Below are 14,967 nucleotides of genomic sequence, written 5' to 3'. Positions count from 1 at the left end.
GTTCATTTGGATTATGTTTTCGGTTATGATTGATTTTGATATAAGGTTTTACGTTTGATTAAATACGAGTTGGTTTGATAAAACACTTATTTGATTACCATATTTTATAAGGTTTTGAACTCAAGAATGAATACAAGATTATATATATTTTTGGATTTTGGTTTAATCCTTTGACTATATTATGACTTTACGTTTTGAGTATATTTTATAAGGTTTTGATTAAATCCCTTTATAAATGTATATATGTAGCTATATTAAATAAAGTTGGTTTTTATAGCTGATAGTTTCTTACTGAGATTTTTGTCTCACCCTTTTCAAATGTTTTAATGTTTTTAGGTGAGAAAGTACAGGATATAGAGCAGGTTACCGACCGTTTAGGCGAGGTTTGAAAGTTGGCTGCTTATGATATTTGGATAAATTGGAGGCTTCGAAGTATTGATTATGATCTTTCTATTTCACGCCCGATGCCGATTAAGGTTATTTAGGGTCGGGTGTGACAGGATCCCCTTGACGGAGCCCCCTCTGTGGAACAATAGGGCCCACAACGTGCTTCCCATGGACAACCCTATATTTTTATGATATTAATAATTAGTATTTAATTTTTCTTAAAGGAATAATTATTATTGAATTAAATATATTGTTACATAAAAAATTGAAAAATTATTAATTATATATTAATTGAATAAATATAGAGTGTTTTATAATAAGTGGGGTCTACCAAAATTTGAAGTAATAAGACACTCTAATAGCATGTAACTAAATGATGTTATTTTTGATGAGGTGGAGGTGGTAAGTAACAAAGTTTGTTACTTACCACTAAGGATGCTCTTATAATTCTAAAAGGAGAAAGAAATTCTAAAAAGAGAAAGAAAAGTCGCTTGTTTACAAATAGAATGACACTTTCATGCCGAAAAATGGGTCTAATATGTATGCTGCTACATATATTTGACCCAAAACTTTAAGTGTCCCTTTAAACTTTCAAAATTTTCAAATGACTCTCTATTTTTGTTTAACTGTGTTTAATAACCCCTGGTTTAGAAGTAGAATTGGTTGGATTCAGAAAATGTGAGCTACTCCGCGTGTCTAAATGCACATCATGTACCAACAAATACGGATATACCCTAAAAAGGCCCAATGCTCCTCCAACCCCCTTAACTTATCCAAATTGGTCATTTTATCCTTCCAACTCATCGAATGTCCTATTTACCCCTTAAGTCCATAAAAATGGTATTTCTCACCCCCTTAACTTGTTCGAATTGGTCATTTTACCCCTCCCCAACTTATCGAATGTCCTATTTACCCCCTTAACTCCATAAAGTGGTATTTTTCAATGGACAAGTTGAGATGGTGAGAAATACCACTTTTATGGAGTTGAAGGGGTAAATAACACATTCAATGAGTTAGAAAGGTAAAATGACCAATTTGGACAAGTTAAGGAGGCTAGAGGAACGTTAGTCCTTAACGTTCCAAGATTGTTACATGGAATAATTTTGATCCAAATATAGGAATAATTTTGGATCCAAATGATGGTATATGAAACAATTTTAGATCTAGGTAACGAAAACTATAAAATGGAATCCATATGATGGTCCGAATATAAGTTGAGGATGTCAAACCACAAGTGAGTAATTGCGTAGGGATAAATTTGTCCTAATATTTTTAGGAAAGTACGGATATACCCTTACATAAAAAAATGATAAAATTTTAACCTAAACGTTTCTAAAATGGGATACTTTTGGACTCAAATAACTGTACATGAAACAATTTTGGTTCTAGGTAACGGAAACCATAAAATGGACTCCAATTTTGAACTGATTTGATAAGACTTTCGCTATCTAGCTATAACAGTTGCGTTCACATGGACCATGATAACCATGTAAATTTGGTCATTCACCGTTAGATCTAGGCGGATTAAATATAAGCCTCAAGATGTTTTTAATCCCTACCTTAGGATTTTAATCCATCTAGATCTAACGGTGAATGACCAAATTTACGTGGTCATCAGGATCCATGTGAACGCAACTGCTACCACCTTATTCAATGTGGACACCTTCCAAGATAAGGTCTCAAGTAGTAGACTTGCAGATTCAATGACTTGACTTGTGTCCAGCCGTTGTATGTAATACTTCTCTATTAAACAAGAAAATGTTCTTATGCTCAAGCTAAACTCAACTGTATCTTCTTCACATTAGAGAAGTACAAAGATTCCTCTTGAAGCAGAAGTTTTCGATCCGCCTGATGAACCCTTTCGATCTTTCTGCTAAACTGTCACTGTTCCTTAGCCTCACAATTGTCGCAGCTGCACAGACTTATCTCTATCACATCTGCCCCAACACAACCACTTTCCCCATAAATAGCACCTACCAAAACAATATTGATTCAGTTCTAACTTCCCTTTCCACGAATACATACCTTCAGGATGGGTTCTCTCGTGACTCTACCGGGAATCCCCCTGATGAAGTCTACGGTCTCTCTCTGTGTACTGCTGGACTTAGTTCCGACATCTGCAACACTTGTGTCAGCAAAGCGACCACAGACACTGTCCAACGTTGCCCTGTTGAAAAAACTGCAATAGTATGGTATGACGAGTGCTTACTGCAATATTCCAGCCAAAATATCTTTTCCACCATGATGGATTCTCCTACTGTATATTTGGTAAATACACAGAATATCACAGACCAAGAACGTTTTAACGAGCTATTGGCGAAAACAATGAATGAAACAATAACTGAGGCCTCAACTAATCAAAAAGGAGCTCAAAAGTTTGCAGTAAAGGAAGTAAATTTTACTGCATTTGAAACGATATTCACCTTTTCCCAATGTACGCCAGACTTATCTGCGGTTGATTGTAATCGGTGTCTTCAGACGGCTATCTCACAATTGCCAATGTGTTGTGCTGGATTGCAAGGTGGAAGGATTTTGATGCCAAGTTGTAGTGTTCGTTATGAAATCTATCCTTTTTACAACGTGACAGGGTATCAGCGTGAGGTCTATCCTTATTATAATACAACTGTGATTGGGGAATTCCCAACTTCCGCTCCTCCGCCTCCTCCTTCTGCTACTCCGCCTCCACTTTCAACAACAATACCAGAAGGTGAAATTCAAAACCAGTGAAGCATAATTATCACTATATATCATCTTCATTTCAATTTAGAAAATAGAAGTACTTTAATTGCCAATAAGGGAACATAACGATCAAAACCAAACAGAAAAGCAGGTCCTCTACTTAGGAGTTAGGACTGCACACTAGAAGAAAACACAGATTAGTAACTGAATTTAGCGACCAGTTAAAATTTGGTCCCTAACTCTTACAATTCGGTTATTAGCTACAGATTATTGACCGAAATTCGTAAATTTCTTGTAGTGGTACATAAAACAGTTACTCCTAGCTTCTGTTCTTCCCTGCGGACACTTGTACAACAACTTGAACCATATGCTAGCAGCTCTTTTTACCTAATATTCTGCATATCATTTCTTTCCACTTTACTTTTGACACTGCACATTCAAAGAACAAATGTGGGATATTTTCAATTCAAAAATTACAGAGCATAGCCTTTTTAACATTTGGTCTATTATGCAAAGCTAGACAAGCTACAAAAAATTTCCTTTGAAATGATTAATTCCAATTCCATAGACAAATTGTCATCTTAATTGAGGTTTTCTACATATAAAATAATGATTTTAATGGGCGAATTAAATAAACCCTCATTTTTTCAGAAGGGAAAGGGAACAAAACTACTCGGGTTAAAGTCATTGCAAGCGTTTCTGCATCAATCATAGGGGTATTGTTGGTCACTTTCACCATTTATACCTTGTGGAAAAGGAAATTCGGGAGCAATGGTACGGAACAAATTCTTCACACTAGTCAAGAGGTTCGATTACTCAACTTGAGAAGACAACTTGGAGATAACCATTCAGGTCAAGATATTCATAATGAGATGGCATTGAACTCCAAGGATTGTCCTGCATTCTCATTTGTTACTATATATGAAGCCACAAAGCATTTTTCCTATGATTCTAAACTGGGAAAAGGCGGGTTTGGCTCTGTATACAAGGTAATTATGATTATAGTTGTATCTATGTAATTTTCATACTTCATATCACGAACAATCATAGCAATAATGAACTATCCTACTTCCTACAGGGTACACTGCCAGATGGCAAAGAAATTGCAGTTAAAAGGCTCTCAAGAACTTCTGGTCAAGGCTTACAAGAATTTATGACTGAAGTAACTTTAATAGCCAGACTACAACATAGGAATCTTGTGAGGCTCCTGGGCTGTTGCCTAGAAAAAACTGAAAAGTTGCTCATATATGAGTACATGCCTAACAAAAGCCTCGATGTCTTTCTTTTCGGTTTGATTCTTTGCCTCAAGAATACTTGCTACCAATATAGTTCAAAACAAGTGCGTAAAAGTAACATATTTGATTTTTTTGTCTACTATTGATTCATAGATTCAAACATGGGTATTCTTCTTGATTGGAAAAAACGCTTCAACATCATCAATGGGGTTGCTAGGGGTCTCCTATATCTACATGAAGATTCTCGACTTAGAGTTATCCATCGTGATCTAAAAGCCAGTAATGTTTTGCTTGATTATGAGATGAACCCCAAGATATCAGATTTTGGAATGGCAAGGATTTTTGGAGGTAATGACATCAACAACACGAATAGAGTAGTCGGAACATAGTAAGTATAAAATTCTACTCCAACCACCCTTTCCCAACCTCAGTTTTCTAATCACAAAAGTTGCTGATCTTATTTATTTTCACATGAATCCGATTAGTGGTTACATGTCCCCAGAGTATGCTATGGAAGGACTGTTTTCTGTGAAATCAGATGTTTTCAGTTTTGGAGTTCTCGTCCTAGAAATAATTAGTGGGAAACGAAACAACCGGTTTTATGTCTCAAAAGAGGGTGAAAGTCTCCTCACCTTCGTATGCTCCTAACCCTACATTCGTCTTTGTCAAGAAAAAAAAATGCATTAGCTTATTGGCTACTATTGTGCTAATTTTGGGTTCCTAATAATATTTCAGGCATGGAAGCTATGGTCTGAAGGTCAAGGACTGGAATTAGTGGACACATCACTTGTGCAGTCGAGCGTCGCAGCAGAGGTGCTGAAGTGCATTCATATTGGACTGCTGTGCGTGCAAGATGACCCAATAGAGAGACCTACTATGTCATCTGTTGTTGTTATGTTGGGAAGTGACATTTCACTTCCTGTGCCCAAACATTGTGCTTTTTCTGTTGGACAATTTGTCGCAAAATCAGCTACATCAGTAGTTGTTAAAGATTGTTCTGTTAATGAAGTAAGTCTTTCAAATGTATCACCTCGCTAATCCAGCCGAATTCAAGCAATATCTATGTATTGAGTTGTAATTTTTGGGAGGACAGTATCAGATATTAACATTCCAAAAAGATGTTTTAGCATTGAAGCTGAGCTGCATATATAGCAGTAGTTGCAGTATGTATATCAGTCCAATGGTATCCTGGCCGGGTAAATTGCATCCATGGCCCCTAAATTTATACCACTAATAAAATTATGACCCCTAAACTTCATTTTGTGATAGAGAAGTCCTTGAACTTTACATTGTACTAACATTAAAGTTCAACCAAAGAAAATCCGTTAAAAAAATTAACAAAATAATGACATGGAATTAGGTATTTGATCATAATCTATAGTGATATAAACAAGAAAAGACACTCATGTAGTCAAACTTGTCTAGGTCATCATTTTGTTAGCTTCTTAAACGAATTTTCTTTCAACTGTACTTTACTGTTAGCATAATATAAAGTTCAATGACTTTTATGTCACGAAATGAAGTTTACGAGTCATAATGTAAGTAGCAATATAGTTTAGAGACCACATATACATTTTACCCCATCCTGGACTCATGGTGAACATTTCCTTTTACAAATAGCTTAACAACAAACTCAACATTGAGTAAATCCATATTTATCAAGGCAAGAAATGTACTAGTGCAAAGTCCAATGAATTTATAGATAACTTTAACTTCTGGCTAACAATTTCTTTTCCACAATCCAATTTTTTTCAAATTGGAAGAGGATTTCTAGAAACAATTAATCAATGGAAGAAATAAAAATGACTTTACGTTCTTTGAAATTAGAGGTGTCCGCATAATTCCTGGCTTCAAATTGAAAATTATAGCGAAGAATAGTCAAAGTCCAGCAAAGGTTATTTCACAGGATATTTCAGAATGGACAAGTATTTGATTAGATTGGCCTACCTGCTGAGGCAGACGAGTCTAGTCAGGCGGCTGAAGTGCTGAGTAAATTGGCCTTTATGTTCATTACAGACGACAATTCCATTTTCCTCTCCTTCCACAAGCTGGATTTTCTTAAGGCCAATTTCCGGCAAATATCAATTCCCTTCTTCAAATAAAAAAGTTTGTTAGATTAATGAAAGATAAGAATACCTCATTTTCTCTTGGACATTTTCACAAACAGTTGGCTCTCATTATATAAACGGGCCATTTTCAACTGGGGCTTCTGACATGGTCATAACCGGTTCTTTCACTGGGTTTGCTTCATTCCCGAACCTTTTTCCGACACCTGAAGAGCAGCAAAACCAGTAAAAAGGGGACAGAATTTTGCGCCATAGCAAATTTTAATCGAAGCACGGAGATCCAATTTCTACGTGATTTCAAATTATTTAAAGTTAGCACATTGTAGAAAAAGATAGCCGCTTAATTTTATTTGATTCATTTTAAAATTGGGTTAATTTCAAATTAAACACTGTGATTACATATTTGTACAGATTGATACACGATGGTTTTTTTTATGAACCAATTTTGTAGTTGGTAAAATTTTCATTTTTGATTGAATTTGTCAAATTTGATCGATAATGATTTCAAAAAAAGAAAATTATTCGAAAATTAAATAATATTTTAAACAATTTTAATTTTTTAACCTTTTAGTTTTAAGGTCATATAGGTTGTAGTTTTTTTTATGAGAGATAAAATTAATGTTTAGAGAGAGAAAACTTCAAAAATAATGAGTTTGAAAAATAAAAAATTGTTGGTTTCATAGTAAATAAAATACTAAACAACTTTAATTCTTTAAAATTTTCATTTTAAAGTTGTTACCGACCAAATTTGTAAAAATCAATCTAAAATGAAAATTTTACAAACCAAGTGATTTGGTTTGTAACAAAAAAAACTCATATATATCGATCTGTAAAAATGTATAACCATGGAGTTTAATTTAAAATTAACCCTTCAAAATTTATTAAAAGCTTTAACCATTAAATTTATCCCACTATTTTGATCAAATTAACAACCAATTTCACAAATCTTCTAGTAGGTTAGGATCTTAGACAAAATACACCTACTTTTGTGATATGAATTCGACGGTGGACTTTAACAAAGTAAGTTCATCCAATAGTAGTAAAAACAAAATAGGGCTTACTTTGTCAAAAACAATGGTTACTTTGTTTTTTACAAAGTAAAACTTACTTTGTTTTCTTTACCGTTAAATGATGATGGACTTTAACAAAGTAAGTTCATCCAATGGTGGTAAAAACAAAGTAAGACTTACTTTGTCAAAAACAAATGCCATGTTTGGTAAAGAGCGTTTTGGGATAAAAATAGCGGTTTGACCACTGAAACCGCTGATTGGAGTGTTTGGTGGAGAGAGTTTTGAGATGAAAATGCTAATTTAGAAAAGGCTCCTTTTATGAGCTTTTTCAATTAGCGTTTTGCAATATTAAAATTAATGGACTTCTTTAACCTTTATATTTTTATATATTAAAAAAAGAAATGCCCGTATTCGTCTTTTTACACAAACTGCTATTATCAATCAGCTAATTTTTATCAAACAGCTAGTCAAATCAGCAAATGTAATCAGCTAACAGCTAATTCCCAAACAGGACCAAAGTAAGCATAGCCTAACCCTAATAACTAATATCATTCCGTATTAATCCTAACTTTTGCTTATTAACAATTAAATAATATGAGTGACTCATATAATTATTTAATCTTAAGTCTTTTAATCCATTATTTATAAAAAGGAAAATTACAAAATTAGGTTAAATGAGAGACTCGTTTACATATTTAACTCATTTACTTAACCTACTACATCTCTATATTATTTTTGTGTGACTTTTCTAAAATACCCTTAATATATATATAACACTTAGAAATTTTTTAGCCTTTCGTCTTTCTCCCTCCCATCTAACTTCACAGATTTCGTAATATGCTGTAACATCCGTAATTTTATAGAAGGCGTTTTACAAAATAAAATTTTGATATCTATTATAATTAAAATATAATATAATATAATTATTAATTTTTTTTATATGATCCATTAACTTTTATTACTAATAGATTATTATTATTATTATTATTATAATAGTTTTTGGGTTCAGGGAAAGGAAAAAAGAGAAGAGAAACGAGTTGAGGGTTTTGGGGGAACAAACAAAAATCGCGGCTGCACCTTCTTTCTTTTCTTATTTTTCTTTCATTTTATTTTTCTCCTTAACTCCTTACTCCAATCACCTCTTGAAACGAAAATTACACTATTAAATTCTTTGTTTCGTGAGGAACATTTCAAGACCACTATTGATATTTTTCCGAGCAAAAAGTATGGTGACCGGAGTGGGTATTTTCACCGAAAAAGTGTTAGATCTCAACCTCTTAGGCGGTTTTAGTTGTGAAAGGGGTGTACTTTTGGACTCCTCTGATCGTTGGCTATCTCGTTATAGTCTCTGTTCACGATTTTGGCATCTCCGGCGAACTTCCGGCAGCCGACCACCGCGCTCCGGCGAAACTCCAGGGAGCCAGTAACGAGTCAGTTAAAACCCGAACAAAATAATTAGCGTTTTGGGACGAGAGGTAAACTTAATTGCTTATGTTTATATATATGTCTATATATATATATATATATTTGGATGAGTGTCTATTGATATTTTGTCATAGAATAATTAAATGTATGTTGAACGAGTATTGAGTATTTGGTTATCATTTAATTTGTACTTGATTTATATATATGGTGATTTGAGATGTGAAGTTTCAAATGTTCTCTGTATGGTTGAATTTATTGAGGTATTAGCTGTGAAATTATACCATGATAGAATTGCAATGTATATGAGTTCAAAAGTTTATAAATTACGAAATTGTATTGGAGTATGTTTGAGTTAGAACAAAACATAAATAGCTAGCTTCGGTGAGTATATTCAATGGTCTGGAGGTTTGTTGATACTGTGATCACAGACACCTGGGTAGGGTGTTATTTTACTCTAATTGAGTTTATAGCAGTACCGTATTATAAAAAAAGGAAGAAAAAGAAATCATTACGAGGTTAAAAAGGTACTATTGTTAACCATGAGACCATTGAGTATATTTCACTTAGGTTTAGCTGGGCCCTTAAAAATAAAGATAATAAAATTATAATTTTATTGTTTGAAGTAAATCGAGTCATGTATAAGATGATATGTTTATACTTTTATTTCTGATTGATTGATTGTTTAATTATTGGAGTAATTAAATGTAAAATGCATGAAATTAAATGTATATATGTGTATATATATTCATGTATATAAATATAGGTAATTATGTTTATTGAGTAGGCAGCTCACCCCTTGCCACGTTGAAATTTTCAGGCTAGGTTCAGAGGTTCTTCTATTTGCTAGATTTTCAGGTTTACACTGCATTCAGGCTGGCCAGCACAAGCGTCTTATTCCCATTAGAAATTTTATGAGCATTTATTAGGATTTAATATATTATTGAACTGGATTAATTTGTTTAGATTGAGTGAATTTTTATTGATCGATTAAATTGTTTTATTGGTTATTGAACCTTTTGAATATTGATTTTTGATATGCAATAATGAACAATGAGACATTATTTGAATATGTTGTTATTTGTACGCAATTATGATAATTGATTGGGTTTTTGTGTATTTTCAACGTGACCCGGGACGGGGGTTACATATGCAAAGTCTGCAAAGATAGTATTTGGTTCAGTAGATGATTTTAATTCGCAGATTGCGCAATATGCGAAGTCTGCGAAGATAAAAGACATGTTTTTAAGAATTTTTATCTTCGCATACTTCGCATATTGCGAAATCTGCGAAGTGGCATATAATAAAAAGGCATAACAACAACGGATTCTTACATTAAAATCATAACATTATCAAAATTTATAACAAGATTGTCACAATAACAACATTAAAAAATCATAACATTATCAAAATTTACAACAAGATTGCCACAATAAAATCCTAATAAATCATTTCAAAGTAAATATGACCAATCTTGATGGGAATTTCTCCCTGTATTAGAAGGAAAGTATCTCCTCTACATCCCAGTACACCACCTTCCTAAAAGGGGTGTTATGTATTCAACCACCTTCAGAAAAAATTTAATCGTGTTGGGGAGAAAAAGGACAAATCACGAAAAGAGGATTTCGTGAAGTCTGCGAAGAGAAATGTGCAAGATAGAGGACGCTTTTACTTCGCGAAAACAGATTACGCGAAGTCTGCGAAGGGAAAAACCATAAACTTTTCTCTTCGCAGACTTCGCGTAATCCAATTTCGCGAAATAAAATCATCCATTTCAGGCTTTTTCTCCTTGCAGACCTTCACGAAACCAGGTTACGTGAAGTGATTTTCTGGAAAAAAAAATGAAGAGAAAACAGTAGATACTTACATTTTTCCCGCCTTTCACCATTAAAATCGTCAATAACCATATGATACACTCAGAAAAACGATAAAAATAACGTAGAATAAGGATTTCTTCGATCCACACAAGAAGAAAGAAACCAAAAGACGAGCAGAAATAGGAAGATGAAGAACCATGGCTTAGTTTTCTAGCAATAGGAAGATGAAGAATCAAGAGATGAAGAGAGGAAGAAGAAGAAGACATGGTGATGAAGAGAAATGGTGCAAATTTCGCAATATAAAAGAAGAGAGGAAGATCAAAGGTCTGAGAATTTCCTAGGAAAAAGAAACCGTCGTGCGCCAAGAAAGAGAAGGGGGAAGATGAAAAGTTAAGGGTAGTTTGGGAAAGTCACACAAAAATAGTATAGATATGTAGTAGATTGAGTACATGGGTTAAATATATAAATAAGTCTCCTATTTGACCCAATTTTATAATTTTCTCTTCATGAAAACGTTTTTTCAAATAATTCAAGTATTATCCAGGGGATTGTGTTTGAGTGACTCAACAACCCAAAAAGTCAAGATATGAGTTGAATTATAATAACAAGAGGCAACCCATCTCTTGACTTAATTTTTAAATTGAGGGATTTAATTAATTTTAACGTCTGTTAATCTCATTTTAGTCTTGATTTGGTTTAATCATATTGCTTATACATACATTCATATGCATCGACATATAATAATCAATATTGGACATATCTACTTCCATTCCATTTGAGCGGAGAAACAGAATGAACACCAATACTAGGAAAAACATACATGTATAATATATATTATTCTCCATGGATCATCCTTTAACTCCTCGAAGCCATATGGATTACAAAAAAAGTTAATTACAAAAAAGTATCATGTGATTTGGCCGATTTGCGATGTACTACCTGCGGTATTTATTTTTACAAACACAATCATATGGTTGCAAAATTTTACATGTTTTCTTTACTTTGCCAAATTTGGCCGACCTCAAAATGAAAATTTTCAAAAATTAAACTTGTTTGGTATCATATTTACTATGGAACCATATTCTTAATTTTTCAAAATCATCATTTTTGGAGTTTTCTCTCTCTAAACTATCTCTCATAAAAAACACCTAAATGATCTCAAACCTAAAAAGTTGAAGAATTAAAGTTGTTTAAAATATCATTTAACTCTTGAAAATTTTCATTTCGAAGTCGTTATCGATCAAATTCTGACAAAATGAACTCAAGTATAAAATTTTGTAAACCATGGTTGCGTTTGCAAAAAAAAAAAAAAAATACCACATGTACCACATCGCAAATCGAACAAACCACATGGTACTTTTTTATAATTAACCCTTACAAAAATTAAAATTTTATTCTAACAGAAAACTCCAAGTAAACTTGAAGAGATTTTGTGAGAATAGAAATACAGCATATATAATTAGAAAGGTAAGACTCGCATGCTCTATTTATTCCAAAAATAATGGTCCATATATATACATACGGGGTCTAAATTGTCTATAATGCCAAATATACAAAGACTCGTTTTTAATTTACATCTAATATAAATTAATTTGCACATTTAATTGTTTTAATTTATAAAATTATTTTACAAATTAAAACTTATTAATATATTTTAACTCGAATTATATTAAATATAATTATATAAATTGGCAGGGGAAGGTTTGCCCCCAGTACACCCTTGTGGTGGGACCCTCGCTCAGCGGGGACGCGTAGTGCGACCGGGCCGCCCTTTTTTTTTTTATATTAAATATAATTATATTAATAACTCAACCTTTATTGTTATTGTTGGTCCATTGTGAGGTTAGATTAGTTACAAATGAGATGAATGAAACTATTGGTTACTTTAACCTTTTTGTAAAATTTTCACTTCTCATTCAATGGCTAGCATAGAGGCAAGCTTCGGAATCAGAGGCAAGTTCAATTTACTGAGCTAATCAGTCTCAGAGGACAACTCGTTCAGTAGAGCTTCTGACTATTCTCAAGATGGATGACGGTTTAATTGACACACAATAATCAGAGCTTATGTAAGATAAATCAGAGCTTATGTAAGATAAATAAGATAGAGCAAGCAATATCATCAGAAGTAATAAAAGTTGAGTTAGAAGTAAGTTACTCAGTAGATTTATACCGGTTCGACCTCTCATCCATGTTCAGTCCTCATAATATTTTTTCTGGACTTTAATCCACTAAAACACTCTTTAACGGGTAGAGCACAAACCTTTCTACAATAGATATAGCTTCTGTAAAGTACCTTCTTTTATACTTACACTCAGTTGTCTATCTCTCTAGTTATTCGCTTATAAACGAAGCAATAACAGAGCTTCTGAATTATAATATAAAATTTGTTTTGATTTAGAACTTAGTTGAACTAGTCTCTCTATTGGATTTACACAAATATGAATATGAATGTGTATTACAATTTTGCTCTCGTTTTTCACTTGAAGATTTTATTTCTTTTTCACGTGAAGATCAATTCTAAAAATGAACTCTTGAGTTGGCTTTTATAGTGGATTATTTGGATAAGACCGTTTGAAATTCAAAACATACGTTGGAGGAAAAATCCTCTTCTATCTTCTGCCTTCTGATGTATTTTCGACCAATATGCCATTTTATCCATTATGGGAAAGTTTCCATTGACGAAGTCATGCTTTTGTCGATCGTTGAGCAGCGCGCCAATGATCGTCTTCTGACTTTTGGCATTGCAGACTTTCAGTATAATTCTTTCCATAAATGGTTGATAGAGAGAGACTTGTATATGACAATGACTTCTATCTTCCGTCTTCTTACTACTTTTGGAACACATGAGTTGACTAGATGTTAATGGGCTGTTGGTTCCAATCTGGCTTGTCTTTTGGGCCAAACTTTAGTTTTGGACCTTTAACTCCTCTGAGGCCTTTTTAAGTTGTCTTGTATTTATGTTTAAATTATAATCAACACTTAACAAACATATTAGCATAAAAACAACTAATTTTAATTCTGAAATTAAATATTTTGGGATCTAATTCCTTAATAATTATTTTTTATCATAATAAAAAAAACTCAATGGAAATTGTGCTTTAACAATTATCTCGTTTGTATTAATTGGCTAAACTTTATATATATTTAATGTAACAAATTTAGTTAATTAATTAACCTATACAATTTATAAACACAAACAACAATTAAGTTAATTATTTGGACCAGTTATACTAATTTAATTTTCTGGAATAAAAATAAAAAAACGGCTCGTGCATGTGTTCAGGAATGAAGCGAATTCATCCCCGACGCGCCTAAATCATCATCCTTATTACCGAGCTCGATCAACATCTGGCTACCGACCCTGGACTCCTGCAGTGCACGCTGCAGGGCATGAACAATAACTATACGGCTACAGTTCACATAAACCTTTTTTATTTTTAATTAAAACGATTTTAATTTAGTTAACTATTAACCCAAAATAGAAAATCAATTTCTCAAAATGTGTCGTTATAATTCTAGAAACTTATAAAATCAAATTTTATAAAAATCAATATAATTTTTTTTATAGAAGCTGGGACGATGCAGTAGCAATGATCCTGGAATCCCAACTAGGTTGGACCCCAAGAACACGCATTGAAAATCCGATATTATTAAAAATAAAATAAAATAAAATAATGTAACACAGGAGGGAAACGGAAAAACAAATTAACAAAAAAATAACAAAAAAAAAAGCAAAAAATAAATAAATCAACGAAATCTAAAGTGACCAACATTACAGATATCATAAAAAAACGATATAATAATTAATCTATAGCTCAATTACACTCAATAACATAAAACATAATCCTCTCTCATACCACTGTTATGGAAAAGCATATGTTGGAATATTTAAATTTTTTATAAACTATTCCCTTAACCCCGGGAATGAATACATTCATTATTTGAGAATAATATATAGAATGGTTCAAAAAAGTATAAACGTTTTAGCTTTTTGAAGTTATCTACTTTTAATGGAGCATACCACGAAATCTTGAATGGACTTAGATCAATTCGGTAATTCAATTTCAATTTGTTAGCACCCAAAATAGAATTTCTCTAATGGTAATCTACATGAATTTCCATCGAAGAACAAAAACCCTAAAGCAAGGGCCATATTTCACGCGTATTTAAGTGTAATTTGAGAGAAAATGAGCTTGGGGTAACTGTCAAATAACTGTCAAATCAGTCGAATAAATCCCAAATTCCATGCTTAAGGGAGGTATGTATATAAGCTTTTTTTTATTGGCTAATTAGTCTCCTAATCATATTAGATTTAGCTAAACCAAATAGGAATTAGAATAACTATTTGATC

General features: G+C 32.8%; 1 protein-coding gene and 2 long non-coding RNA genes across 3 annotated transcripts; 2 read left to right on the top strand and 1 right to left on the bottom strand.

Moving 5' to 3' along the window:
- The first annotated feature begins 2,147 nt into the window (after nt 1-2,147).
- LOC136232285 (cysteine-rich receptor-like protein kinase 10) lies at nt 2,148-5,384 on the top strand. Its single transcript, XM_066021346.1, has 6 exons — nt 2,148-3,094; nt 3,718-4,055; nt 4,145-4,355; nt 4,455-4,689; nt 4,787-4,937; nt 5,037-5,384. Exons 1-6 carry the CDS (start codon nt 2,239-2,241, stop codon nt 5,337-5,339), a joined length of 2,094 nt encoding a protein of 697 aa, XP_065877418.1. The 5' UTR covers nt 2,148-2,238; the 3' UTR covers nt 5,340-5,384.
- On the bottom strand, nt 2,243-6,626 carry LOC136232292 (uncharacterized). The gene is made up of 4 exons (XR_010690452.1): nt 6,249-6,626; nt 2,811-3,072; nt 2,442-2,644; nt 2,243-2,360 (listed from the first exon to the last, which is right to left on the bottom strand). It is a non-coding gene; the product is annotated as an uncharacterized lncRNA (long non-coding RNA).
- A 1,772-nt stretch (nt 6,627-8,398) lies between these two features.
- Nucleotides 8,399-9,869, top strand: LOC136232291 (uncharacterized). Its single transcript, XR_010690451.1, has 2 exons — nt 8,399-8,852; nt 9,620-9,869. It is a non-coding gene; the product is annotated as an uncharacterized lncRNA (long non-coding RNA).
- Nucleotides 9,870-14,967: the final 5,098 nt, after the last annotated feature.

This window comes from Euphorbia lathyris, chromosome 6, assembly GCF_963576675.1.
Source record: "Euphorbia lathyris chromosome 6, ddEupLath1.1, whole genome shotgun sequence".
In the NCBI taxonomy this organism is placed as follows: Eukaryota; Viridiplantae; Streptophyta; class Magnoliopsida; order Malpighiales; family Euphorbiaceae; genus Euphorbia; species Euphorbia lathyris.
The sequence above is the reverse complement of the archived record's forward strand: the minus strand, read 5'-3'. Positions and strand labels throughout refer to the sequence as shown.

Excerpts from the sequence above, each read along its gene's own strand:
- LOC136232285 (XM_066021346.1), top strand. The coding sequence starts at position 2,239 with ATGAACCCTTTCGATCTTTCTGCTAAACTGTCACTGTTCCTTAGCCTC. Across the intron at positions 4,056-4,144 it reads GGTTTGGCTCTGTATACAAG|GGTACACTGCCAGATGGCAA; the intron begins GTAATTATGATT and ends TACTTCCTACAG. Across the intron at positions 4,356-4,454 it reads CCTCGATGTCTTTCTTTTCG|ATTCAAACATGGGTATTCTT; the intron begins GTTTGATTCTTT and ends ATTGATTCATAG.